This window comes from Lepisosteus oculatus, chromosome 5, assembly GCF_040954835.1.
Source record: "Lepisosteus oculatus isolate fLepOcu1 chromosome 5, fLepOcu1.hap2, whole genome shotgun sequence".
In the NCBI taxonomy this organism is placed as follows: domain Eukaryota; kingdom Metazoa; phylum Chordata; class Actinopteri; order Semionotiformes; family Lepisosteidae; genus Lepisosteus; species Lepisosteus oculatus.
The window spans coordinates 36823803-36849879 of NC_090700.1; the positions used below are offsets into that span (position 1 = coordinate 36823803).

At 45.7% G+C, this 26077-nt stretch overlaps 2 protein-coding genes across 9 annotated transcripts in view; one reads left to right on the top strand and one right to left on the bottom strand.

The window, feature by feature from the left end:
• dennd2db (DENN/MADD domain containing 2Db) overlaps positions 1 to 8097 on the top strand; it is a 35689-nt gene extending 27592 nt beyond the window's left edge. For all 8 annotated transcript variants that reach the window (XM_015342521.2, XM_015342520.2, XM_015342523.2 and 5 more), the window contains 7 exons: positions 1503 to 1643; positions 4292 to 4440; positions 5016 to 5187; positions 5554 to 5604; positions 5817 to 5898; positions 6675 to 6917; positions 7506 to 8097. In XM_015342521.2, the coding sequence (XP_015198007.1) occupies positions 1503 to 1643; positions 4292 to 4440; positions 5016 to 5187; positions 5554 to 5604; positions 5817 to 5898; positions 6675 to 6917; positions 7506 to 7573 (906 nt within the window). In that variant the 3' untranslated portion in view covers positions 7574 to 8097. The remainder of the gene's footprint in view (positions 1 to 1502; positions 1644 to 4291; positions 4441 to 5015; positions 5188 to 5553; positions 5605 to 5816; positions 5899 to 6674; positions 6918 to 7505) is intronic.
• Positions 8098 to 12570: 4473 nt separating this feature from the next.
• Positions 12571 to 25821, bottom strand: dram2b (DNA-damage regulated autophagy modulator 2b). Its single transcript, XM_015342544.2, has 8 exons — positions 25526 to 25821; positions 23364 to 23556; positions 20343 to 20410; positions 19515 to 19654; positions 18517 to 18694; positions 16614 to 16696; positions 16055 to 16147; positions 12571 to 15064 (listed from the first exon to the last, which is right to left on the bottom strand). The coding sequence occupies exons 2-8, from the start codon at positions 23492 to 23494 to the stop codon at positions 14927 to 14929; spliced, it is 831 nt and encodes a 276-aa protein (XP_015198030.1). The 5' UTR covers positions 23495 to 23556; positions 25526 to 25821; the 3' UTR covers positions 12571 to 14926.
• Positions 25822 to 26077: the final 256 nt, after the last annotated feature.

Here is a 26077-nt window from a genome sequence, read left to right on the forward strand (position 1 = left end):
AAGATTGAAGTCTTCCTATTTTGGGCTCTTCCCATGGCACATGGTTAATTATGTTGCTAGGGGGGGATGTGCAGTGAGCAACAGTCACTAGCCAGCCCCCTGGAAAGGGGGTAAAGAGTTAGGATACTCTATACAGGTCCCCCAGAGTACTGTAATGTAATTAAAAAGGTACAATTATTTATTCACTTATGTGGTGGAAAGGAGAATGGTGTTGAATGATTCTCACAATGACCTTGACAAAGTACCATCTTACTGGTGAAGGACTTTGATGTGGATATCATTTTAACATATCATTACAGAGTGCGTCTGCCAATTAATAGAGGTTTCTTTAGATCCATTTTCAATGTGTAACTGCCATCAGCGTTATTGGTTTCTGCTTTGGCAACACTGTAATGCATCAGTCATGCCAGTGAGGCTCTTTGAATTTGAATTGGTTGTATCTACAGTATTGTGTGGTACAGAAGTGACCTCGCCCATCCCCTCCCCTCCCACGTTTGAATCCCAGATGGCATAAAATTCTGCGAAAACAGAGGACCTGGCCGTTGGCATTGTGGAATTTGCCATTGTATAAGGAGAGTGGTCCTGTGTGTGGCTCTGAGCCCACGAGTGACCGTGATTAAATCCCAGCAGCACCAGGGCTCCATGCGTCACATGGGTGCTGGTTAGAATTTTAGGAATCCCCCAAAAGTAAACGTTGAGCCTCTACAAGCAGCAAAAACAGCTTGAACAAGCTATTTCTCTTCTTTCGCAGTCCAGTTTTTGCAGGGTTTCCTTCAGCTGGGGTGGGGATAATGGGGATAGTGGCTTGTTCACCCGGTCAACAGAACTGAGATCTGTGGAGTCTCCCGGCTCCGAGAATAATGGAAGTCTGTCTTGTGCTCTTTGAGCCACCCACCCATTGCCTGATACTGAGAGAGCCCATTCGTTTCAATGGGGCTTCCAAAAGTTTAGGTCACAATCTAGAATTGTGATCGTTGCCAGACACAGATATTCTAGAGGAGTGATCCTCAGTCCTGGTCCTGCAGAGTCACAGGTTTGATGCGATGTAGCCCTTGGGGCCCCTGACCTCAGTCCTGGTCCTGGGGACCCCGACGCCTGATTTTCACTGCACCTGAGCTCTTAAATGAGCCCTTTTGCTGAACTGACAAACTGCTTGATTAGAACCTTTGCAAGTTTGGCCGGTAGAGGAATCCTACTCCGTTGGGCCCCTGAGCAAGGCCCTTAATCCCTGCTGCTCCAGGGGTGCTGTAAAATGGCTGACCCTGCGCTCTGACCCCAAGCTTCTCTCCCTGTCTCTGTCTCATGGAGAGCAAGCTGGGGTATGCAAAAAATTAGGAGGTGTAACTCAAACTGAAGTGCTGGAGACCAGGGTGATGTTGGTAACAGCATCATAAAGTCACCCGGCCTTTAAGAGACTAATCCCTGGAAGTCCAGAGGCGAGACCTGCTGCTTCCAGAGGGACCCACGCGGTGAACAGCGCCCCCTGTTGGTTTCCGTTGCAGATTTTTGACGAGGTGGAGAAGCGCAGCCAGATTTCGAAGGCGATGATCTACCCGTTCATGCAGAGCCTCCGGGAGGCGCCCTTCCCTGCGCCGGGAAACACCGTCAAAGTCAAGAGCTTCATCCCCGAATCCGGCACGGAGGTAAACCAGCACAGAAACCAGACGTGCGGCTAGATTACAGAAACAAAGTGTTCCCTTTATTTTACAGTAGCTCTCCTATTGCGTTGCATTAACAGCACACATCCGTTTATTTTAATACCCAGTTAGACTAATACAACTGGGTATTTAAAAGGAGCAAAACATCATGTAGCCTTAACATTAAGAAGAGAATTAAGAATAATATGTTGCATAATTAAGACAGCAAATTGTACCCTGTTTCAATCGTGGAACTTGTTTGTGGTGCCCCCTGTATAAATATTTGTAACCCCCCCCCCCCCCCCCCAAATATCCCCTGCTGACATCACAGGGGACACTAGCAGCACCAAGATAAAAAACCACCTCACTCTTTTGACATTCAACCTCTGAGCCTAATGCTCTCCAAAGTCATCTGCAACCCCAGAGTCTTTCATACGATGTATACAGCCACTTCCCCATCTGTTACTCTTTCAGTCAAGTGTTCTCCCTCAGTCAGATAAACACGCCCTGATTGCTGCTTGCTGTGGTTTATTCCTGACCATCACTCTCATTACACTGTTTCCACCCCAGTCTCCACAGGAGTGCGGCTCAGTGCGTGACCAGCAAGCGCTGAACCAGTGTGAACTAGGTCATGGGCTGAAGCTTTGTCAGTTACAACCTGTTTTAGGTTTGTCTGCCCCCTCACACTGCTGTCTTCTCATTTTCCTGTCGAAAGCACCAGTCATGTTTTCGTGGCTTTGGTAACCTACTTTGACTTTCTGTACCATGGTGATGGCCCTTGGCTAATTTAAAAAATTGCAAATTTTTTTTTGCTTTAACATATTTAAAGACCTTTAAGTATGAAACTATGGACTAAGTTGGAAAGTACGTTAAAATGGTATAATGTGGAGGGTTGGTTTAGCTGCTAGATGTCACTTGAGTGCAGGTCAGGTGCGGGTTTGAGCCTGGGTCAAGTGCTGCTGAAGGTGGGTGGGATTGGTCACCCATGCCTCTCTTGGCGAAAGTGACCCCCTGCTGGCCTCCTGGTGAGCCTGTGGGGTAGTGCTGCTGCTGCTGCTGGTGGGGGAGGAGGGGTGTTTTTCCTTTTATTGCACCAGTCTTCCAGTTCCGGCTGTGTCACCCGCGTTCTGGCTGGAGGGAGTCTGTGCGTTCACCTTCATGCCTGTGTGTGTGAGGTCCCGCGGCTTATAGTTCTGGGCCAAGGCCCAAAAACACAACTCGCTGTTCCAAAATGGGGTGGGTATAACAGAAATAACACATTCTTAATTTATTGAGGGGGGGGGGGGTGGACTGCAGACAGTGCGCCGGAGTCAGAATCTCCGGGATGCCTCCGGATGGGAATATGGGAATGCTGCAGTTTCCCGGAGCTTGTTTTGTGCCCAGGACCCATTCTGTTCTGCGTGAAGAACTCGTTAAACTTGAAAGCTCGAGGATCGGGGCGGCGACCAACGAGTCTCGGCGTGCCGGAAATCGAAGTCCATAGGCATGGAATCCTAAGGCAGGCCAAATGCTCATATCCTGGTCTGTCTGAACTTGATTGTGACATCGGGAGCGGTCCCTCTGCACGCCTTTCTGAGCCCGATCCTGATGCTATTTTAGCTCTGACCCTCTGCATGTGGGAGGAAGGAGTCTGAAGGCTGGACTGGCTCTGCGTGATTTTTGCTCCCTTTTGTTGAAATTCCGAATGATCGCTGTGGTGCTCCAGCGAGGAGAGAGGAGATGCAGGGTCTCCGGCTGCAGGTGGGTGGGATGACCACAGGCTGCTTTGAGAGCTCCAGTCTTGGCTGTCCTGCACACCGTCCAGCCAAGAGAAGCTCACAGTACTGCATTTCTCCAGCCTTCTCGCCTTTCCTCCTTTTGTGTCCCAGAGTCCATGTTCTCCGTCGTTCTCTCTCTTCTGCTGAGGTGGTATCATAGAGGTTTGGACAATGGTTTGTTGCTGCAAAAATTGCTCTAAAGACTTGGAAGAAAAAAAACTGAATGTTGAAAGGAGAGGAAGTGTAATGTGTGAAGTTTACCGTTGTGCATATTTCCTCTCCAGCGTTGCTCAGTTAGTCTTTGGTTTTCCTATCAGATGTGCTGGGGTCTGTCATATTAATCGTCCCCTTGCTGTTAGATGCATTCAATAGCAGTTCTGTTTAAATAGCTTTTGATAACTTTGATTTGTTAAAAGCTGCTACTTTGTGAAAGTATTTTTTCAGGTTATAGTTGAATATATTTCAATATGAGAAATGGGTAAAAAATGTAATGGTTACTTACGGCAACAGCGCCTTGTTACTCAACACTTCCATTGATGGGACATAATTTGGTATCCATGAGTTATTAATGTACTCATTATTGGACTGATGTAAAGCAGTAAGTGAAAACATTATTTAAATTTCAACTTGTTCTATTGACTATTTTACTTTCAGGTTTTTTAAGAATTTCCTTTTAATCCCCCTTCCTGGGTCAGTCATTTAAAAACAAATCAAGAGGTCAAGCCTTTAAGTTCTGAAATGCATTGAGGCCCAGCTCTGCCTTCTTGGGTCTTTGGCAAGCTGTTGCAGACTGAAGAAGCCTGCAGGAGAGAGAGTCCAGTTGGTGACTGGAAGCTATAGAGTGTTGTATAGAGAGGAGGTCATAACCGGTAGGAGGGCTGTCTGCTTCCTCTCCAGATCATTGAGCTGACGCGCCCCCTGGACTCCTGGCTCGAGCACGTGGACTTTCGCACCCTCTTCAGCTGCCTGAAGGACGAGGAGCTGCTCCAGGTCTTCGCTTCCACGGTGCTGGAGAGGAGGATCGTCTTCATCGCTGAGGAGCTGAGGTAACGACCCAGCCCTGTTCTCGCCCGCAGAGACTTCCTGTCCTCCTCCTCCCAGCAGCTGTGCGGGGTGACCTTTCATCTGTCACTCAGATGCTTATTTCATAACATCTTATTTCAATAGGTGGTACTACATGGAACCAGCAACCTCTTAAAGAAAAAATCAATACAAAATGGAATGATTGGGCCCCCTCCATATTTTGTCACCCAAAACTGATTTAATTCTCTGAAGCCTGCTGATGCCTGGCTTCAGCCTCCACTTTGGAAGCCCTTGATTGTTTTAGTTTTGGCCGGTCTGCACTTGTAAAAGGCAAACCATTGTCCTTCAGACCCAGACGTTAAAGTAACATTGATTACAGTGAGTAGATGAAGTGAAGGTCATTGCCTGTCCCAGTCCTGGGTGACATCTGGAGTGTTTAATAAGACTGGCACTACTGTTAGATTTGCCCTGGCAGCCTCGGTCGTCCTAAAGCATGTCGCCCCCAGAGGCTTCTTGGGATGGAGGAGTGAGAAGCTGTCTTTTCCCCACGAGGACTTGGCCATAGCGCTCCTCTGGATGTCTGGCTCTCTCCCGACAGCACGCTCTCTCAGTGTCTCCACGCGGTGGCGGCCCTGCTCTATCCCTTCACGTGGCAGCACACCTTCATCTCCATCGTGCCCGAGATCCTCATCGACGTGACCATGGCGCCCACCCCCTACCTGCTGGGCGTGCAGAAGCGCCTGCTGGACCAGATTATGGACCAGAGTGATGTGAGTATCGCCAGCGACGCGAGGAGGACTGAAGCACGGAGCTGCTCCCTCTGCCAGTCTGATCCGCCTTATTTTATCCCACCGCCACGAGAGCAGGAGAAGAGCAGTATCCCTTCCCTTTGGCGTCAGCAGATTTCTCTGTCAGCACTGAACGATAACGATCACGTTTAGGGAACTGTGCACTTCATGAGGAGGAAGTAATGAGGCCAGTGTTTTTTTAACTCTAGCTTTTGAAATTAGCAAGCTGTTGCCAACATTTGTATTGCATTATAGTGCATTGTGAGCAAAACCATTTGGTACACCTGCACATGGGACCATTGCAGCGTGGGGAAATTCAATATTTTAATATTGTTCTTTATTTTCTAGTTGCTCATAGTGGATTTGTCCGAAGGAACCTCCAAAAAGTTCATCATGACCGTAAGTATTGTCCGTTTCGTTTTGTCTTTTTTTTTTGTGATAACTGTTGGGCAACAATTTACTTACTAAAGAGGAAAGTGTGTGTTTGTTGGGGGGGGGGGGGGGGAGGAATCGTGAAAGCTACCGAAAAGATTTCAGCCCACAGGTAAAACTGAAACAAATCTTTTCTCTTCTGTTCTCTTTCTCCTATTTTTTAACACTCGCTCACCTAGATCGGAGATGAGAAGAATATTCTGCCACCAAAATTGCAAGAGGAGATCCTTCAGGCGCTCAGCATGAGGAAGGAGAATTCGAGTGAGTAGATGTTCCTGTTCCCCCTCTTTTTTCCCCATCAGGTTCTCTACTTAAACAAGAGGTCCAGTATGTCGATCAAGTTCAGGAGTTCTCGGGGGGGGGGGGGGCCTTGAGTGCAGAAAACCAGCTTTTCTTCAGGGCCTCGACCAGTGCAACCCCAGGAATAGTAGTAGAACCAATCCAGTAATATTCCCTGAGGTTCATGTTTTAATATTTCCTGCCCTGTTTAAAAAGGTCAAAGTTCACTGCGGATAATTGTTTATGGTGCTGGTGGAAGCTCTTGATGAAGCTCCGATTTTAGAGTCCTCCCCCATCTACCTACACACGGCTCACAGGCCACATCTTGAGAAAGCATTGCTGCACGTTTCGTGGTTTCGATAGAACTTCTGCTTGAGAGTGTGGGGTTTTCACATGCTGGGCTCCAGCCCCTCTGTGCTGTTGGGGAGGAGAGGAAGCTGACCCTGAGCTGTTGACGTGCAGGCTGCAGGTTCGAAAGAGTTTGGTTTGGTGGGAATGCTGTATACCCCAGACTGAAGCGCTCAGGGGGAAAAAAACAATGTGGTCGCAGTGCAGCGGCTTATGTTTTTGCAGGTCGGATTTTAAAAGTTGCACAAAGCCCTGCGAGAGAGGCTGCTGTGCATGATGTGCACGCCTCCTGATATCCCTTGTTCTGTAGCTGGTCCGTCTGCAAAGTGAAACGCTGCTTGTTTGGTACGAGACGCACAAGCGCGGGCTTGCTGAAGTCGCCGCCGCCAAGTTGGTTTTTTTCTGCGCAGCCCCGGAGGAGCTCAACCGGCTCGTGTCGGACGCCTTCCTGCCTTTCTTCGTGAAGACGGTGGGACACTTTGCCTCCTACGTGAAGCGGAACGGCAACGGCCAGCCGGGCGTCTTCCAGAAAAGGAACTTCTACAAGGCCATTGAGTCCAAGAGCACCCGCAAGTTCGTCAAGAGATTCATCCAGACCCAGATGTTCGACCTCTTCATCCAGGATGTGGAGCAGCAACAGGCCTCTCAGGATGGTAAGAGTCCGACTGCTCTGCCCCCAACTCTCCTTCCCTCGCTCTCTTCTCCACTCTGGGTTCAAGCGAGGCGCTCTGCGGATCAACTAGCCACAAAAGACTCTTTAATTGGGTGGGTATTATTAAAGGTGAGTGAAAGATGCGGAGCACTGAAAGCATTTTGCTAATTGGAAAGACCAGGACCAGATGTCTCAGCATTGGCCTCGCAATAAAATGTAACACAGCTGGAAAGAGTTCAGCAAAAGCAACTGTTGTTCCCCTGCAGAGAAAGAAACCTCCCTGCATGATTAGAATGAAAAAAGCAGCACATGATGGAAAGTGTATAGGGCAACAGGAAGAGGTGTGAGTAGACTAGGAAGGAATTTACATCTTAATAGATCCGGTTGAAAAATTGGTATCTACTAGATAGTTTCTTACACTAATTTAGTGGTGCTAGGAAGCTGTAAAAAGTGAAAGGCCAGCCGTTGTGCTAAAGTTTTAGCATGGGACTACTTTCAAAACTGAACAAAATTTAAAAGCTCGTGTCTTCTCTGAATGTGGAAATGGCAACCCCCCAAACCAAAAACTCTTCTCTTTTTTTTTTTATAGGATTTTTTCAGAAAAAGATTGCGGAATACCAAGAGAAGAAGAAGAAGGAAAAATCAAGGAAACAATAGAAGGGACATGTTTGCTCCTGTCTCTGGCACATTGTACATAATCTAGGGTGGAAGGCAGTGGTTTTGGGGCACAGATGTTTACATTCTTAATAAAGTAATATAGATATTTTTTTGTAATTAGTTAGCCATGAGAGTAAATAATTTTATGTTCTTTAATTCCATTCCTGTTAATTTTAAGCCTTTTGTAGAGTATGGAGTAATGTTTTGTCCCATTACAAGCTAAGTGCACATTTCTCTTGGCCTACTCAGGAAAGGGGCTCACTCTGTTTCATGCTGTCATAATGCCTATGCTGCTATTTTGAGTGACTCTGCCAAAAAAAAAACTGGGTTCTAATTGGCCACAACGCACTGTCTTGTCCTGGAGTTATCGGGGTTATTTTAAGTGGGGGTACGCACCAGACCTGTGTGTTCTTGACTGAAGGAAATGTGGTGAGGGGCGGCTGTACTAGACACTTCAGTCTATGAATGTGAGCCATCGTACCCTAATGAAATGGGCCAAATAGTAATAAATGCTTTTTGAACAATTGTTTTTGGCCTGGTTGATTTAAAAGCATCCAGGCTACTGGAAAGCTGCCCAGAACTCATGGGACAATTGGGAATTCTTTTCTTAAACGCCCTTCTTTCCTTCCATGTTTAAAGTTTGGGGACATGGCCTTTCTTCGGGTGTACCACTGCATTCAGAGCCTCGACTCTTGACTTCAACAGACAGACGTGTGGAATGAGGTGATCCAGAACCTGTGAGAAGTATCTGCCTTTGCAATTTGGCCACCGCGTTGCTACAATGGGTTACCATGGGGATTGTTGTAGTTTTTTTTTTTATAGAAATAATTCGTGAAGAATACTTTGTTGCAGTAAGACTCCGTTACAAGCAGAGAAAAAGGTCATTTCATTTATTTCTAAACTGTTTACGGACAGGGAGAGTTTAGGGCATGTCAATGTCTTCGCAAAGGAACGGCAGCCTTGGGGCTTCCCTGCGACTGCCTGTTCGGATTCCATCACCTGGGCGGGACCCCAGAGCGCCGGCTGTCTGGTCAAGTTCCTCACCGTAGCCCCGCTGGGCTTGTGCTTGATGCGCCACAGTCTGGACCCGAGCTGCAGGGCCGGACTGGCCACTGGGGCAGGGGGGGCGGGCGTCCCGGCGCGAGCAGGAGAGGGTGGAGAAATCGCAGGATCAGGGTTCACTTTCGCAGCTGTAGGAAGAGGCATTCCAGCATGTGAAGGGAGAAGTGGAAGGTGGCGACGCAGGCGGCGTGAAGGGGGCTGGCGTAGGGCGGGGTGGGCGCTCTCTGCTTCTGGGGTGCCTCTGGTGGAGAGCCTGTGGCATCGAGAAACCAGATCTGTGGCCACACAACCGTTGTCTGCCATCGACGCCTGAGATACCCACCGTCGGGTTGAAAAGATAAGGTGGTGTGGCTTTGGTAAACTCTGAGAATAGGTCATACTAGAGCTGAAACGGCTCCCCACCCCACCTCCTTCCCCAAAATGGCGAGCGTGATCATGCGGAGACTAACGCTGGCAAATTCACCATTCCGGAAAGTTTTGCCACCACGTGCTTGTAATGTTGCAGTATTTTTGCACGTCTAAACGAAGTAGAAGAGAAAGAAGGATGTTTTCTTCCTTTCTCAAGGTAAGGAATTGGGGGGAGCGGGAAGATATTAGAGGTGCGACATGTCGGATAATGGCTGCAGCTCGTTAAGCAAACCCATAGTGCATGCTCTGAGCTGACCTGGCAGGGTGCTCTTAACCCAGTGAGCGAGAGTGCTTTGTGCTGCAGTAGGTTGGGATACTATAGATGAATTGATAAGATGCAAATGGCCAGGATTGAACTCTGTGTTTTGGTTTATTTAGCCCGCTGAAACCTGGCTCTTCCTGCCCACAACCTCTGTACAAATGACTTCTCCGGAGTGAGGTTACGAGCTGTGTTCCTGCAGGTTCCATAGCCAGAACTTCCACCATTCCCATTCAGCTTCCTTGCCAATACCTGAAGGGTCAACTGGGTCTCCTCCACCGTCTGCTGCTGCACTGAGAGCAGTGTGGCACGGGTCAGGGCTCTGGACTTACAACGGGAAGATTGTGGGTTTAAATCGCAGGTGCGACACTGCTGTTGTACCCTTCGCCAATTGCTCCACTAAGCGACCCAACTCTGTGGATGCACGCAAATGGCAATGGCTTAAATAATAAAAAATAAAAGCATCAGACATGTTTACTGATACTTGTTGCAGCCCCGCCTCCTCCCAATTTGATTTTGGGAACTTGTGGAAACGTTGGGAATTTGATAAGCAGATATTACTCTTGTCAAGGATGCCAGCTGGCCCAGGATCAACTGGATTCCGAGACAGCCCGGGACTTGTATGCTTCCTCGAAGGGAACGCCTAAACGGACCACAATTTACTTGTTCGTTTTTGTCAACGAAAGGTTTCGCCAAGCAGATGACCTAGTGGGGTGACTGAATTATTTGCAAAGGCTATGTGTAAGTTAAGGCAATGTACTAATTAACAGGAGGGCAATTCACAAAATGGACAAGGCAAATTAATAAACAGTGCAAACAGAACACATTCTTAAATGTATTGCAGGCAGGCAGTGTCTTTATTATTTATGTCCTGATATAGCCTCATTAATTAAGCAAATGTTTCAATTTACTTTATACTTAAATCATAGCACTTTGTTTATATTGTGAGGCACAAAGGAAATCTCACCGTGTCTTTAAGTTGATCCGACTGTAGTTGGGAAGCCTAGGTTATATCTATTAGTAACGGGTAATGCGTTTAGTCCATGATGAAAAGAAAAGAGGAAACAACTTTTCGGCTGTGGAGCCTTCTTCAGGTATGAGCTTTTATATCTTTTATACAGTATCTATTAGTACCGCATTCGGAAATGGGTCACTTGCCTGACGTTAGCGCCCCCTATAATCTAATGAGCGTGTCTTTCTTCTATTATGTAAAATACTTCCACCTAACGCAATCACCGTCTAATTAACAAGGTGTAACTGGATAGATTTATATCTGCTGTGCTGTAGGGTATCTTATTGTAGTTTCAAACAGCATGAGCTGATAACGTGATCGTTGTAGGTCGCACGGAATGCAAGTTCTTTAATCCCTGCGTGCTTGTTACCCGGGTTTGTAGGGGATCTGCGCTTGAAACGTAACTCTCGTTTTACGGATTTGCTTTCTGTGGAGCGCTGTGCAAGCAACGTTACGAACACCCGCACTGACGTGAAGAGCGATAATGGGGAAAAAACGTAGGTGCCTTTTCTTTGAAGAAGGGAGCTGGAGCAGCTGGAGGCTCTGTGGTACAGCCTTTGCGGTTTTCCTGTTTGTGAAACTTTGCACACAAAAAAAACTAACCGCCTCATCTGCAGAGCAGCCCCTCTGTACGGGCTCATGGATCAGCAGCGCCCTGATGTGGAATGGTGTTCGAGCGCCCTTTTACAAGCAGACTTCCAGACATCTAGGGCACGGCTCTGTAAACAATCGTTTTCAGCTCTTAAAGGGACACACGGGATTTGCAATTCGATGTCAACGCTGTTATCAATTTCTGAGTGTCAGCACTGCCCTCGTTCAGGTGTGCTGCCTGAAATGTGTCCAATTCCAGAGGGGAAAAAAAACATACTGTGGGCGTGTCTGACAACGTCACTCGAACCCGGCTGTATAATCAGTTGCCAAAACTAGTAAGAGTTGTTTACTCACAAAAAACTGCATGTAAATTTAGGAGAAGCTGTATAAAGTTGTGTCCCCCTATAGCTGTCTAAAACTACCTTTAAAGACGGGTAATTTTTCATCCTCGGGACTAGAAACCAGTTAAAAGTCTAAATAACCAAGCAGATTAAGTCAATTAGGACTGGCACTCGCATTTAAACAGCAGGGTTCCACCAGGGCCAGGGTTGGGAAAACACAGATCTAGGCAGTAACTCCCCATCCAGGTCCTGCAAGTTCTCATTCCAGGTGAATTTTGTTACCCACCAAACTCTCATGTGGAACCTTCTGTCAGCAGTTAACAAGGGTTTCACAACTCTCTCAAATCCTGTCCCCAATGCTGTGAACACACAGGCCACCGGTAATCAGTGAGAACTGTTCAGAAAGCTGCAGGAGAGAACCTTTTAACCTAAACTGAAACAGTTTTGCTTATTATAGTTATTAGAAATGAAATAAATGGGGAGATTGTCATTAGATAACTGTGTTCTGAGTGAAGTTAACTAGTTAAAAATCATTTGGTTGAAAAAGCTTTATTGAGAAGAGCTCAGCTGGAATGAAAAGAAGAGACAGGAGTAGCCCAGGACTAGGACGGGAAAACAGATTTAGATCTCACTGGAGCTTGTGATGAGTTTAGCCAGTAGTCTCTAATCCTAATCCTGGATGCCAGTGTCTGAGAGGTACTCATTCCAGTCTACCTCCTTGCCTTCATCAGAACAGCTTCTCTCGGCTCCTCCGGTGGTGGTGTTTTGAAGAGATCTAGAAAACCGACAGACACAGCAGCGCCGCCCCCCCCAGGACCAGGCTTGGAGTATCTGATCACCGGATCTGAAATCCCTTTCCTTGGTGTTCTTGCAGTATTATTATCAAAAGTGGTGGGAGTGTCTGCAGTGCATGTGTGGTAGTCCCTTAAAGGAGACACAGCAAAACGTTTAAAGCGATCCAGTAACAATGGTCAATAGACCTCTATAAACAAGTAGGACCCTTCACTCTAATTGAAATGCTTTGTAAATTTTTTGTAACTCTACATCCAGGAATAGCATGCAATCAGTGTATGAATACAGCTTTAGAGCCATAGAATTTACTGTTGCCTCCGAAGTGAAAGAAAAGAAGGTGAAATGTGGGTTCAGCAATTTCAAGGCACTCTTTTTTTTGCTTTTTTTATTTCCTAAAACTTTACCTCCACTTAATTTGGTGCCAGTGGTCTGTTGAGATCGCAGTGTGCACTTGTCCTGCTGTGCCCAGACCTGGGCTATGAGCCTCTCTGGCAGACGTGAAAGGGCACACTGTGATAAGAGTCGGCACCGCTTGAATACAAATGTCATGTTTTATTGGAAATAGTGGCTTTTCCATGTAATCACCTTTTAAAATGTCAATGTAAATCGCCGATTTACAAATACAGTATGATAATGGACATTTGGGTTAATGCAAATGTTATCAAAAGGGTGCTGTTAAAAAAAGACAGGTAACATAATATCTTTTTAAAGTCCAGAGGCTCCCTGTGTATCATATTTCCTGCAGTTAGTAAAACAATGAGCTCTACAGTATTTTAAAAAAGAAAACTGCTCGTTGTAAGAAAATGATCTTAACCTCAGCTTTGTGACAGTAAATGACGGACGTTTTATACTGGACAGCTTTGAGCAGGGAGGGGAAGAACAAGGGACAGTGCACAAAGATATTTACATTTACCAAATTACTTGTGCTCCCCCTTCAACAACTCCTTTACGTGTTACACAAATATATCCCCGTGGTCTAACACACTGCATTCTTAGTTGTAAGTGAACACCTCAAAACAATTCATTTTTCATCTGCTCTCAGACATCCAAATACTGGAAATACCAGTTTCTAAAAGATGCTACTGATTTAAAAAAACATAAATGGGCACATAGTATTGCACCGAGTCAATCATATGCATGTCTTAAAGGGATGGGTTAAAGAAACACAACGTAGTCCTGAAAAGTGAAAACACGGGGATCTGATAACTTTTATAAGTGCTTAAAGTCAACCCAGAGGACAACCTCAGGACCAGCAGTGCTACAGGTTCCTAAGGAAGACAGAAGAAAAGGATGTTCATTCAGGACAGGAAACACTTCATTACACACAGGGTGTGGGTATCTGGGACAAGCCACTCCCCTGGGATCCTTAAATCTGAGGTCCTGGGACTAATAGTTTAGTAGGAATTAAATGTGCATGATGGGAATTTTTCCTTTTTCTAATATTGACAAAAGGAATTCAGCCACTGCATTAACCAATTCAACTCCTCTAAAAAACACCCCCCATTGTTCTTCAAGAACAAATCTCTCCCAAATTCTGTAACTATCGCAGTTAATACTCCTGTTTAAATTCAAATCACAAATTATTCCCACCCAATGTGGAGTACCTGACCCTGTGTGGTTTCTCCCATCTCTGCATGCAGTCCCAAGCCCTGTACCTGCACACTGCACGCAGGGGAGAATGGGGTGGGAAGACTGCTCCAGGCCCCCACCGTCGAGACACCTGTCCTTTAACCTGTCATTGGAGGTTCAGTGCCAATCCCGGGGCCCGGCTCACCCCTCACTGACAGCACTGCACGCGTCACTGTGCCACTCGGGGCCCTGACCCACTCATCTACCCCACCCCCCCACGCCGCTCGTCCGACTGTGCGCCACCACCCGGGGCCCCCCTGTCACTATCGAGGCGCACTGACCCCGGCTCGAACCTGTAACCAGCTCCCTGGTAAGCTTCTTTACAGGCTCGGCTACTCGGGAGTCCCTGCGGACAATTATACTTTGAGATCATTTTTAACCCCCCCCACCCTCCAGCTGCTGACCGGACGTGCTTGGAGCAGCAGCAGCCTCTCGGGCACAGTCCTGCTCAGGACTCTGTCAATTCCACACGCACACGCCGGCGGGGGTAACGGAACCAAGGCACACGACTGCAGGCCGTACGAATAGAAGGATGAAGGTTTACGAAAGGCGAGCTGCCAGCCCTACCGCAAACCTACCTCCAGCTCCTGAATGCAGGAACTTAACTCCCTGCTGCGGTAAAACTGGAGAAGTGACACAAAGAGAAACAGAACCGAGGACTTTAACAGATAAGGCCTCATTGCGTTCGAGCCCTTTTTTTCAGTCAGTTTAAATAAATGTTTGCAGAATCCTGCCAGACACTTGATGTCCCCCAGGTAGTTATTTTCTGTTATTTACAGGGGTGATGAAGTCCTGGCTGACCACACTACAAGCTCACGGGCTCAACGACTCAAGCCCACCCAAAATCCTTGGGGACCCCTGGTGCCTGCTGGTGTCTGACATAGTCCAGATTTTGCCACTTCAAGCTGGGACATGGGGTTATTGGCTGGGGCTCCAAAGCAGCATCTTTACTGGCTGAGCCTGTTTGCGGTGCCTCTGGTTAAAGTGTTTTTTTTAAACACTGAGCATCTTTTCTCTCTCTGCGGTTACAGTCAGTTGTAGCAACATGGCAAGGATGCAGCTGGGGATTGGAACAGACCAGGAAGGTTTTAAAAACAAACAAAGGCTAATAAGAGTCACGAGAGAGAGGGAGAAAAAGGGTTTCAGGTCCATCATGGGGCCCAGTCTTGCAGCAGGTGTGCAGCAAAGGATCATGGGAGGCCTCCTTGGTCTGCGCAGGGGGCACCTGGCTTTCGGGAGGACCCCCAAGACAGTCGTCGTTAACTGTCGGCATGGTCACAGGCCCGTGCGAGGAGGGGGGACCGCTCGCCCCGGTGCACGTGCACGTTGACGTTGTAGTGCGTCGTGTCGTGGAGGTGGCTGCTCTGCAAAATGGCCTCGGCACGAAGCTTGATTTTCTGGACGGGGAAACGGAAACAGCAAAGCCAAGCAGGGCTCCGGTCATCATCGGCAACTGATTCGTCTTTTATAATGTTTTCTTTTAGAATTTTCCTAATTCCTTACACCTACAGTATATTGCACTCAAAGTGCTTTACAGGTAATGGGGACTCCCCTCCACCACCACCAGTGTGCAGCATCCACCTGGACGATGTGACGGCAGCCATAGTGCGCCAGAACGCTCACCACACACCAGTTAACAGTGGGGACGAGAACAGAGTGATGAAGCCAGTTCATAGATGGGGATTATTAGGAGGCCGTGACTGGTAAAGACCAATGGGAAATTTGGCCAGGGTTGCCAGGGTAATACCCCTACTCTTTTCGAGAAGCGCCCTGGGATTTTTAATGACCACAGAGAGTCAGGACCTCGGTTTTACATCTCATCCAAAGGACGGCGTCTTTTTACAGTATAGTGTCCCCGTCACTATACTGGGGCATTAGGATCCACACAGACTGCAGGGTGAGCGCCCCCTGCTGGCCCCACTAACACCTCTTCCAGCAGCAACCTTAGTTTTCCCAGGAGTCTCCCATCCAGGTACTGACCAGGCTCACATCTGCTTGGCTTCAGTGGGCTGCCAGTTGTGAGTTGCAGGTAACGGTAGACTGACTGATGTCTAGAGATCAGCCACTCGATAATTAGAGCCCTCCCGTGTAAAACACGCTACTGTCAGCATTTGCATTTGGGAGATATTTCTTTTCAGTGTGGCGGCAAAGAAATCGTGTCAACACACCTTCTTCCTGGAGACCTAAATCAGACTATCATGCACTGCACGAAGCAAGCTAATTAAGGTGACGTGGATGCCCTCTGACAATGTGGCTTAAGAGATCAGTTACTACTCTTTATTTCATACGCGGGATGTTCTATTCAGCGAAGGCTTAGGAAATTGACCTACTTTAAATCAGGATCACAGTGGAGGTGGCCCACAGCATCCAGGATATGGAGAGCTTACCTGGAAATCGCGAATGTAGGTGAGGAAGAAGCTGACGAAGGCGAAGGCCAGAGACCACTCCGAAATAGTGCTGACAATGTGAGGTGTGTAGCCCTGCAGACACAGGAACAGCACCTCGGTCAGTGAGAGCAAGCACAGGGCTGCATTCTGTATTACCTCTCCAACAAACACAGAACACAAGCCTGAGAAATACCGCCTTATTGCCATTTCCAGGGTGGCGACTAGCGAAAACCACTATTCTAATTTTCTGAATCCTGTAGGTATGGTTCCCTCACTGGAAGATAAATTGGGAAACAGCAAGAGGATGTTCTGCAAGGCCCAGCTGCAGCCCAGCCCATTCTCCTAAGCAGGCCTGCTCAGCTGAGGAGGCGATGAGTTAATGCGTGTGGCGCCTGCTCTACTGAACTGCTTGACTCGTTCAACTAGTTTTCAGCCATGTGTCGCCTATTCTTTTGACCTTGGGGGATGGGAGAGTTTCTAATGTTTTGTTCAAAGAAAACTCTGGCCCGGCAGGCATGATCGAAGCAGAGCTGGAGGCTTCATTTCCCAGCATGCTCACCGTTTCCCCAGGGGTCCAGTGCAGCTTCTTGGCCACATCAATCCCCGGCAGGCTGCTGTACATGATGACCGAGGACACGAACACTGCAGAGGGGGTTAAGGGCAACTCAGCACAGCAGCTCTTGCTAAACTTTCTCACCAGAGACAAAACCCACCGTTATTTCTACATCCGTTTCTCAACGGGTGAAGAATCAAACCAAAGTCAAAAGTGTTTACCTAATTTATAATAAACTAGAACTGTTATGATGGAATCAGTCATATCTGCATATATAAACTTATAAAATAACTGATTTATGGTAGCATTAGCTGATATATTATTCTTTTTTACAGAGCATTTTTTTTACACTTTATCAATGGCATTACTGTCCCCATTAAATAAATGCAGATTTCCTGCCTGTTATGGAACACTGTTAAAGACAAGTTTCTAATACAATCGAGGGTCACCCAGGACACACACAGGCATCCCCAAAACAAAATTAAACTTTCTACCTCCAGAACAGTAACACATAAACGCAACATCCACACACAATCGATCTGCTCTGAGGATGTCCACAGCTGATCTGTTGACCTGTGCTTCTGCTTTTAAAACAGGCTTAAAATAAAACTGACTTATCATTCCTGTGTAGTTCAAATGGAGTTTCTATTTAAAACTGGGGTTTGTGAAAAGGAACCCTTCCTCAAATCAACCTACCAGCAAGCACCTTGAGATCTTTCTCACATTTTTAAATGGCTGAAAGCCAGAGAAGGTGCTCTGAGCAGTGCAGAACTTCTAAAACTGCCTCTGTGCTGTCTGATGAAGTATACAAAGACATGCAGTATATCACACAGCTGCAGCTGTGTACTCTGAAAAGATGGGAAGTGCTACAAACACTGACTGAAAGATACTATTCATAGAACAACTGCCTCCAATCCCAATATTCTGAAGCCAAATTAGGCTGAAGATTCAGCTATTCTTTAGTACGCAAAGGAACCAGTAATAGGTTTATTCCATGCTGCAAAAAAGAAGAGAGAAAACACAACGTTTCGGCTGTGGAGTCTTTTTCAGGTGTGAAGAAGGCTCCATGGTCAAAGCGTTGGGTTTTCTCTCTTCTTTTTTTCAGCATGGAATAAACGTATTACTTGCTCCTTTACAGCCTACGTGTACTGACGCAGCTACCCACCTGAACTATTCTTTAGTACTGTTGAGAAAAATAACACATTCAGCCAAAATCCAGATTATGTACCCATGGTACCCTGGTACACTAAAATAAAATGCCTGCTTACAGAGACAATAAAGCTGTATATTAAACAATACACAACACCCAGCACACAGTGGAGCAGTCACAAATATCTAAATGTGGTTAATCAGCCTTATAGAGGGCTTGGCAGAGACAATCCTGAATGAGTCTATGTTACTGAAGTGTTGTGTGAAAAACTGAAAATATCCCTTTGTGTTCTAGGATAACACAGGACTCTGAAAATATACACAAAGGCCTAGACCGAGAAACCCCAACTGGACTGATAAAGGTGTTATTACTAAGGAATAAGACAGAAACCGTGAATATACTTAAATAAGATAAGTCTTCAAGGTCTGTTCCTTCATCCCCATCACATGACCCGTCACATGACCTAATATATCCGTCTTGTGGTTGCTCAACATGTCTTCCTAAATACTGCAGCTCTTGCGCATTCCACTTAAACTATGTCAACACCACACACATGCAGTCCAGAGATTTCATGACCTCACACCTGAATGCTTTCCACAGCTCACCATCATGCTTTAACTCCTGCTTAGTCAGGCGAGAGATGGGTTCAGCTGCAGATGCCATATTGATCTGTTCAGAAATCCTCCATACCAGTTGAGTCATTGTGAGCATCACAACTGGAGCATTTTACACACCATTTAAACACCGCTGAAAGGATACTGCACACGATGCTGACTCCGCACCAGACACCCACGAGCAGCCGGATCCAGAAGGTTTCCTTGCCATTTATGTGGGGCTGCATCATGTAGGACAAGACGGTCTGGCACAGGATGTAAATGGTTCCAATCCCAAAGGTCAGCACAGCTCCCACCCAGTGCATGGAGATCACACTGGTTTTCTGCAGGGTGGAGAGCACACCTTCAGAGAAACCCGACACCAGGTCCCTCAGACCCCCTTGTCTCTTTCCACTCCTTCAATTCTGGCACCCCCCTTTCAAAAAACACGCTCACTTATTGGTCAGTTTTTTCACCATTCACGTTTTCCAACCGGCTCAAGGTCGCAGTACACTATACTTAACTATACTGCAACTCAGATTCAGAAAAAATGCTCTCTGTGTTTTATTTTCTTACTCCCTTTAAGAGATAATCAACAGTCTTCATGAGATCCCAATTACTGAAAATCATTCATCGCCGGTTGGGGGGTGGGGGGGTTCAGGATGCTTTCCTTACTATCATTATTAAAAATGATGTTAAACAGTGAACTTCTGATTATTTTTCTGAACGGCCTTATGTTATGCACAGGGGATGTCATGTGATTAAACGTGAACACTGGTCCATTCAATCAATCAGCCCAGCTGAATGAAAATTAAAGTTCTTGACAGAGCTGATACAGCTGCGATAAAACACCAGGCACAAAAGGCAACAATATCAAGAGACACTCTGAATTAACAGCCACAGTCCCAAAGAACCACATGGGCTTCCTGTCCCTGATTGCATCAATGAGTTGCTGCTTTAAGAGGAGTTAACGTGCTTTTCAGATTTCTTCAACAAGAAGCAAAGATCTCGATCATTTCAGGCTGCTTATAAACCTGCAGGCAGGACTGCGACTCCTTTATGGCCAGGGTTGCTCAGCCCCTGATCTCCAGCTACAGCTGGAAATTGTGGCTAAATCCCCTGGAAAATGATAATTTGTCCGTACCGTCTTTACTGCAGCCTCACCTGGAAGTTGGCCACAATGCACATGCCGAAGGAGCTGATGATACCCAGCGCCAGGCCTGCCTTGTTCCACTTGTGGACACGAACCTCATTCCTGTTCAGCTCCTCCACCTGTTTGTACCTCACGTACATAGTGGCCACGCCTGGGAGGACAGCAGCAGGGGAGTTAGCGCAGTTAGATTCCTGGTACTTTTATGTCTTGATTCCCTAGCTAAAGTACGTCAGTACTGCTCTCTGCCACTATTGTGTGCCATGCCTTGGAAAATCATTTTTTGGGGAAAAATAAATCAAATGTATTATGCTGCTCATCATAAGCTCTACAACAGAAACTCAAAATGCTGAAAGCAGCAAAAAGTACTTTAGTGGTATAGTTTTCATCTGTAAGTTATGTACAAAACACAAACAAATATCCCACTGGGCATCATTAGCAGTATTTAAAGTACTGTATGCAGTACATCTTGATGCTGTTGTAAAGGATATTAGTCAGAATGTGTCTAGGACTTGAAATCAGTGCTCCCTCAGTCATCATAATGTCAAATGAAAGGGCTGAGGTGTTTTCACAACTAGTCTTAAGTGTCAATTGACTTTATAATAGTATTATAAAGTCAGCGTAGTTTTAGCATTTATAATTGAGGAACAGAACTGGGTCTGTTCTGCCTTAATGGCAGAATTAAGGGGATGTTGTGTAATTGAAAAAACAAACGTGAAGACAGAGTCCTGTTTCATATGATGTTCCAGTCTTCAGAGGCAAAGAGATATTTATTACATAAATGCAATGGTATAACAGCTGATATTTAGTCAAAATACAAGACAATTATAAATGAACAGTACCTAAAAAAGATGAAATGTTGAGCATGAGCCCAAAGACGCATCTCTCCGGAACGACAGTTCCCGTGTCACTGGGGGGAAACACAATGGTCAGTCATGAGCACACACTAGGAGCTCTCCAGCTCTGACGGAGGCAGATGCTACACCATCACCCTAAACAGCTGAAAGCCAAGCTCGCTTTCTTCCTTGACAACAGTGAACATTCCAGAAAGCCTGTTAGCTGTTGCCCAATGCTGTGGTTAGTTGCCTCATTGCTCAAATACATGTGATTTGCCCAGAATTTCCCTTAAGCCTGGAATTCAAGGCATTCGGATTTGATGCTTCTTTTAGTTTCAGGCTTTATCAGCACTGGAAATTTTTAAGCCGTCTGTTCAAGTAAGGCTCAAGCACTGTGGGGAGAACAAAAAGGAACTGATCTTGCATCAGCAGTACAGACCAAGGGGTTACGATGAACACATATGTTGGAAATTCCTGTTTCTCAAGAGTAACACAGTTCTCTCCAAAAACATGGCAGAAACGGCAGCAATGCGAGTTATCACAGTGCCATCTTGTGGCCACTTCTCAGTGCTTCACTCATCTACTGTATTCGGGCAGCCCCGAGGGGCAGTGGTCAGCACTCCCGCCTCACAGCGCTGGGGCCCTGGGTTCAATTTCAGACCTGCAGTGCTATCTGTGTGGAGTTTGTATGTTCTCCCCAGGTTTCTGTGGGTTTCCTCCGTGTGCTATCGCTACCTCTGACAAAACATACTGGTGCGTTAATAGGCTTGTGGGAAAACTGGCCCTGCCGTGAGTGTGCGTGTTTAGCTCACGAGCCTGGGGAGGGGAGGGGCAGGAGTGCTCGCTCACCCCAGTGACTCACAGCACTTAGCTCACAGCAGCTCGTTCACCATGAGACCCATGATCTCCCACCATGTCTCCAATACAAACAAGCAACACAATAACATAAGCAAGTAACAATAAACATCCAAACTAACTTCTTATTTGTTTTTTTAGCTGATGCTGTTATATAAAGGGACTTACGTTTGCACCCATTTATACACCTGGGAATTTCTCTGGAGCAATTTAGGTGAACAAACTTGCTCAAGGGTACCACAGCAGCGTCTCACCTGGGATTTGAAGCAGCAACCTCCCACTGAACCCAGACCACTGTGCAACAACGCTGCCCCTAAAAACTAGCATATGCCAGACCTGTGTAAGAACATGTCTCCTGCTGGCTGGTGATGATCTGTGTCTGTCTGAAAGTGGAATGTGATCCCTCACCAACTCTTTGCGAGTCTGTTACTAAAAAACTCACAGAACAGAAGTATCGCGGCACTCCCTGGCTTGTGAAATATGTCCCACTCAATTGGGGGAAAAAAACTCTTCTCTGTTCCTGGCAGGCTCTTGGGAAGTGCTTGACAGTACTCATTTCAAAACCACCACCTTTCTGTCTGTTGTAAAGGATTTTGAAAGAGCAAGAGAGGCAAGATAAACTCGATCAACACAGAGCACAGTGGAATGATGAAAAGAAGTCAGACGTGATTGCTTATCTCTTGCAATCAGTCTACTTCCCAGAGAAATTAGTTTCACTCAACCCTCCTAGTGCACAAAGCGTTTTAAAGAAAAATGCAATTGTGTGACTGCTCTGTTGAAGAAAAAGAGAAAAAATAAATGCCCGTTGACTTCAACTAAATAAACTAATGGTGCTATAACATACTTATTCATAACACTCCTTGTAAAAATGCCTATTTTAGTTTAAAATACAGAAAAATTGACATCTCCATAGCTCGTCATCAAAAATGTATAAAAACTTAAGTCCCGACCAATGTGTTAAATCAGTCATCAGAAACCCCAAAAGGCTCAGACAGGATCATAACCTGGATGGGCGCCAGTCCAACTTCGCATTGAGCCAGACAGCCAAGCCACATCCCGATTCATGTAACAGAAAACCTTAGGTATTAATGAATGTGGAAAAGCAATGGGTTTTTCCGAGTTGTGGTACTGAAAGAAACAAATTAAGTTTATATTCGCCAGATTCACTGAGACGTTCAAACAGAAATATCACACACCTCTGCTTCACAAGTATCAAATGTGAGAAGATGATGAGTGAACTTTGTCTGCTCATGAGCCAACCACAAAAACGTGCTAAACACATCTCATGCTAAATTCATACATCTTTTGTTTGACACCTGTGTCGTAAGAATGATAACATATATTTTTTAGAAAGAATAGATGCAGAATGTGACAGTACTTTCCATAGATCAAACTTGCCCTTCTAGATAAGCCTGTCTGCACGTGTGATTTTGTCAGGCAGGCATACATGATCCCCTCTTTCCCATTTAAAACAGCGACACTTCACTTGTGTTTCCGATTCAGCTGTTGAAACACATCGTGAGCGTGGCCTTTCGTATGCGAGTGCGGGGTTTGAAATAAAAAAATAAAACTACTTTAATACAAGTTAAAGTAATGTTCAAGACACCAAGGAATGTTCTTTTGTAAAACACTTGAACTATAAGGAAATAAAAAGGAACTAAGGGAAATAAAATAAGTTAATCTAAATCCTGTTTTCAACAGTGTTGAAATACCAACAGGCAAGTGAGACGGCAGCCAAGTTCACTGAAAGACTGAGGAAATCTTCCTCTTTCTACATCTTGATATGGTTCTGGCACCAGACTCAAAGACAGGCTATCCCCTTGGTCTATGCTAACATTCAGCTTGTAATGCAACAAGTAATAGGTTTATTCCATGCTGAAAAGAGAAGAGAGAAAACAACGTTTCGGCTGCGAAGCCTTCTTCAGGTGACCCAGCTACCCACCTGAACTACTTCAGCCTGTAATGATCATTAAACAACCGTATAAATCAAAATATGAATGCTGGGAAATGACTCGGTGCCAGATTCTCAGCTACACACACATTATCATGCTTCCAGGAACTCTGAGCCACACAAAATGTGCTTCTGCAAACTTCTAGGCAAGTTAAATTTAACCAGCAGAAGAGAAACTGAGGGCTCCCCTCCTGTCGAAGGCCGACCGAAGCGGTTCTTACCTGATGTAGGGTACCAGGGGATCCACATGCTGCAGGAGGACAGCCGTGATGTAGGACAGGATGAAGGCGGCGGAGGTCCAGAGCACGAGCACGACAGGGAGGGCACTCAGGCCCTGCTGGAACCACAACATGGCCACACCAGCCCCAGCTCAGAGGACGCACGTCAGGGAGACACCATGGGCCAGGCCTGGGGCTGTGGGGAGAGGCACGCCGAAAGTGGAGGCTGATACAGGACAGGGCACCGCGAGATCAAAGTCCTCCCCACTCGGGGAGAGGAAAAAACCCCCACACGCGTGCACGCACGGCCACAGAGACGCAGGATCGACACTCCACTCCACCTCGCCCAGCTAGGGCTGGATGACAGCGCCGATGTCACGGTCAGGGTGTTCGAATCACAGACTAGCAGGCCCGCCTGCTGCTCTTCTTGTGACTTTCCTCAAATGCCTGACAAACTCCCTGGAAGTCAGCTGACTCCTGAGCCCCAGTTCACTTTCATTTCTGCTTTTTTTTTTTTGTTGGGGTGAAAATAAATAAAGAGCTATGTAAATAACTGGCGCTACAGAGTTCTGGACTGTTTCTCCACATGCAGGCTGTGTACTGAAACACACACACACACACGGCAGGAAATGGTTCTGTTCTGTCATATGATACCACATTAACCCTCATGTGGAAATCCTTGAATTACTCGTAGCATGAAGAAAGAGATAAAACATCAGCTCTGCTGCCTTTTGCCCTTAATAACAAGAACAGCAATAACCCACTCCTCACAATATTAAATGTCAAAGTGAACTGTGCTGTCCAGAAAACAGGCATGCTAAAACTGGTAACCCTCATATACTGTATGTGAAATACATCTGATCCGTTTTTTTAATATATTACAATATGATTGTGTTGCCATTGCACATGCCACTCACAAAAACGTCACTCGCTCACTCTATAGCTCCATGACAAAAATTAAAACACTTTTTAAAAGCACGTTAAAAAATATAACAACAAAAATGAGGTCGTTTAGAACTCGAACTATATATTTTGTCTTTATAGCTAGATTTTGCATTCACTATGTATGATTCAGATGTTTAGCAAGGGTGCAGCCGGTAGTATACTTCCGCTGCAAATTTGTAGAGATAAAGGTCCAGTTGTCAACCCTAGTCAGACTGATCAATTTACTGCTCTTCCTGTGGTGCAGTCAGTCTGCTCACTATAGCGAACCATGCCCCAAAACTACTTATGACAAGGAGCTCCTATCTAAAGATGTGACCCAGCGCTTTACAAAAAGAATCTGACAGGGTAAAGGACGATTCCGACAGGAAAGTTCATAGTTTTAGTCTAATTATGGAAAACAATTAGACTACAGTAAACGAACACTGATTAGTCCTCGTGATCAGTTAAGCTAAATGGGACAAACTAAAGCGCTTATTGTTAAATTAACAAATCCAATTGAAATTACAAATAATTTAATTACACAATTGAATCTTCAGATTTGTGACGATACAATTCAAGCCCAAATACAGTAATTAAAAGCTAACAAATCCCACGAAAATATACGCAGTGATGTATACAAGAATTCAAACGCCCGACGGTTCCACTTTGAGTTTGCAATTACATAATCGCTATGTATTGTAAGATTGTAAGTGTAGCCTTTTGGCACAATATTACCAATTCACTCGTACAGTTCTCTTTCATTTTCACAATTATATAATTGAAAGTACAATACATTGTCTGTCATTGCGCGAGATTATATCTATATTTTTCGAACTTCCTGTACGTCCTTTGTACTGATGCAGTCGAGAAGAGATTACTTGATCGCTTCCCAAACCTGTGCATCTTCGTGGCGTGATCACACAGGCGAGTTTTACACTAGCTTCACAGAAGTCGGTGGTTGTAAACAGCAACAGGTGTTGGGAAAGGTCTATATAGGCTTTTTTGCTTGGGGGGCATTAAAGAAATCACGCTCCGTACACGGCTAGAAAGTTGTCTATAAAAGCTGTAATAATTAATAGGCTGCGTCAGATGCAGATATACTATAACGCCCCTTTTACGAGTTTTACAGCCGATATAAAAGCAAAAGTATGTTGATTTAATTAATCCATAGCATCAAAGTGCCTGTTCTGGAAAAATAAAGGAACTGTTCACGGCTACATACTGTAAGTAACCAAACTCACCTTCCTCTCTCCTCGTCATAGCATGTTAAAACATCCTCCTCAATGTGTAAATTGCGGACAAGTTATAGTTTCAACAAGCTAGTGTTTCAAAGACTAATTACACTGTCTGATGTCCGTGCACTGAATCAAAATCATGCAGTTTCTTTACTCCTCTATTTTATTTTACCGGCGTCCTGAACTCTTAGGCTATACTGAGGCAAGCGGCGACAGTTCCGTCCAAAATCACAATCTTGACGGCTTAAACCGTTGGCCAGGAAGCGACTTGCTTCTCACACGTTCAAGCATTAAAGTGATATCACAGAAACAATATCCTGCAGGCAAAGGGCAGAAAGAGAAGTGATTTGCGGAGCAGCGCCATCTATCAAATGGAATTGTTACTGTTATCTTTTAATCGGTTTACACAGTCCTTTGTGCATTGCTTTACTTTAATAGGACAAACGGTTGCAGATCGCAATTTATGGCTTTGAACCCTTTGAAAACCTCCCCTAGATTATAACCCCTTTATTATTATTATTATTATTATTAATAATAATAATAATAATAATAATAATA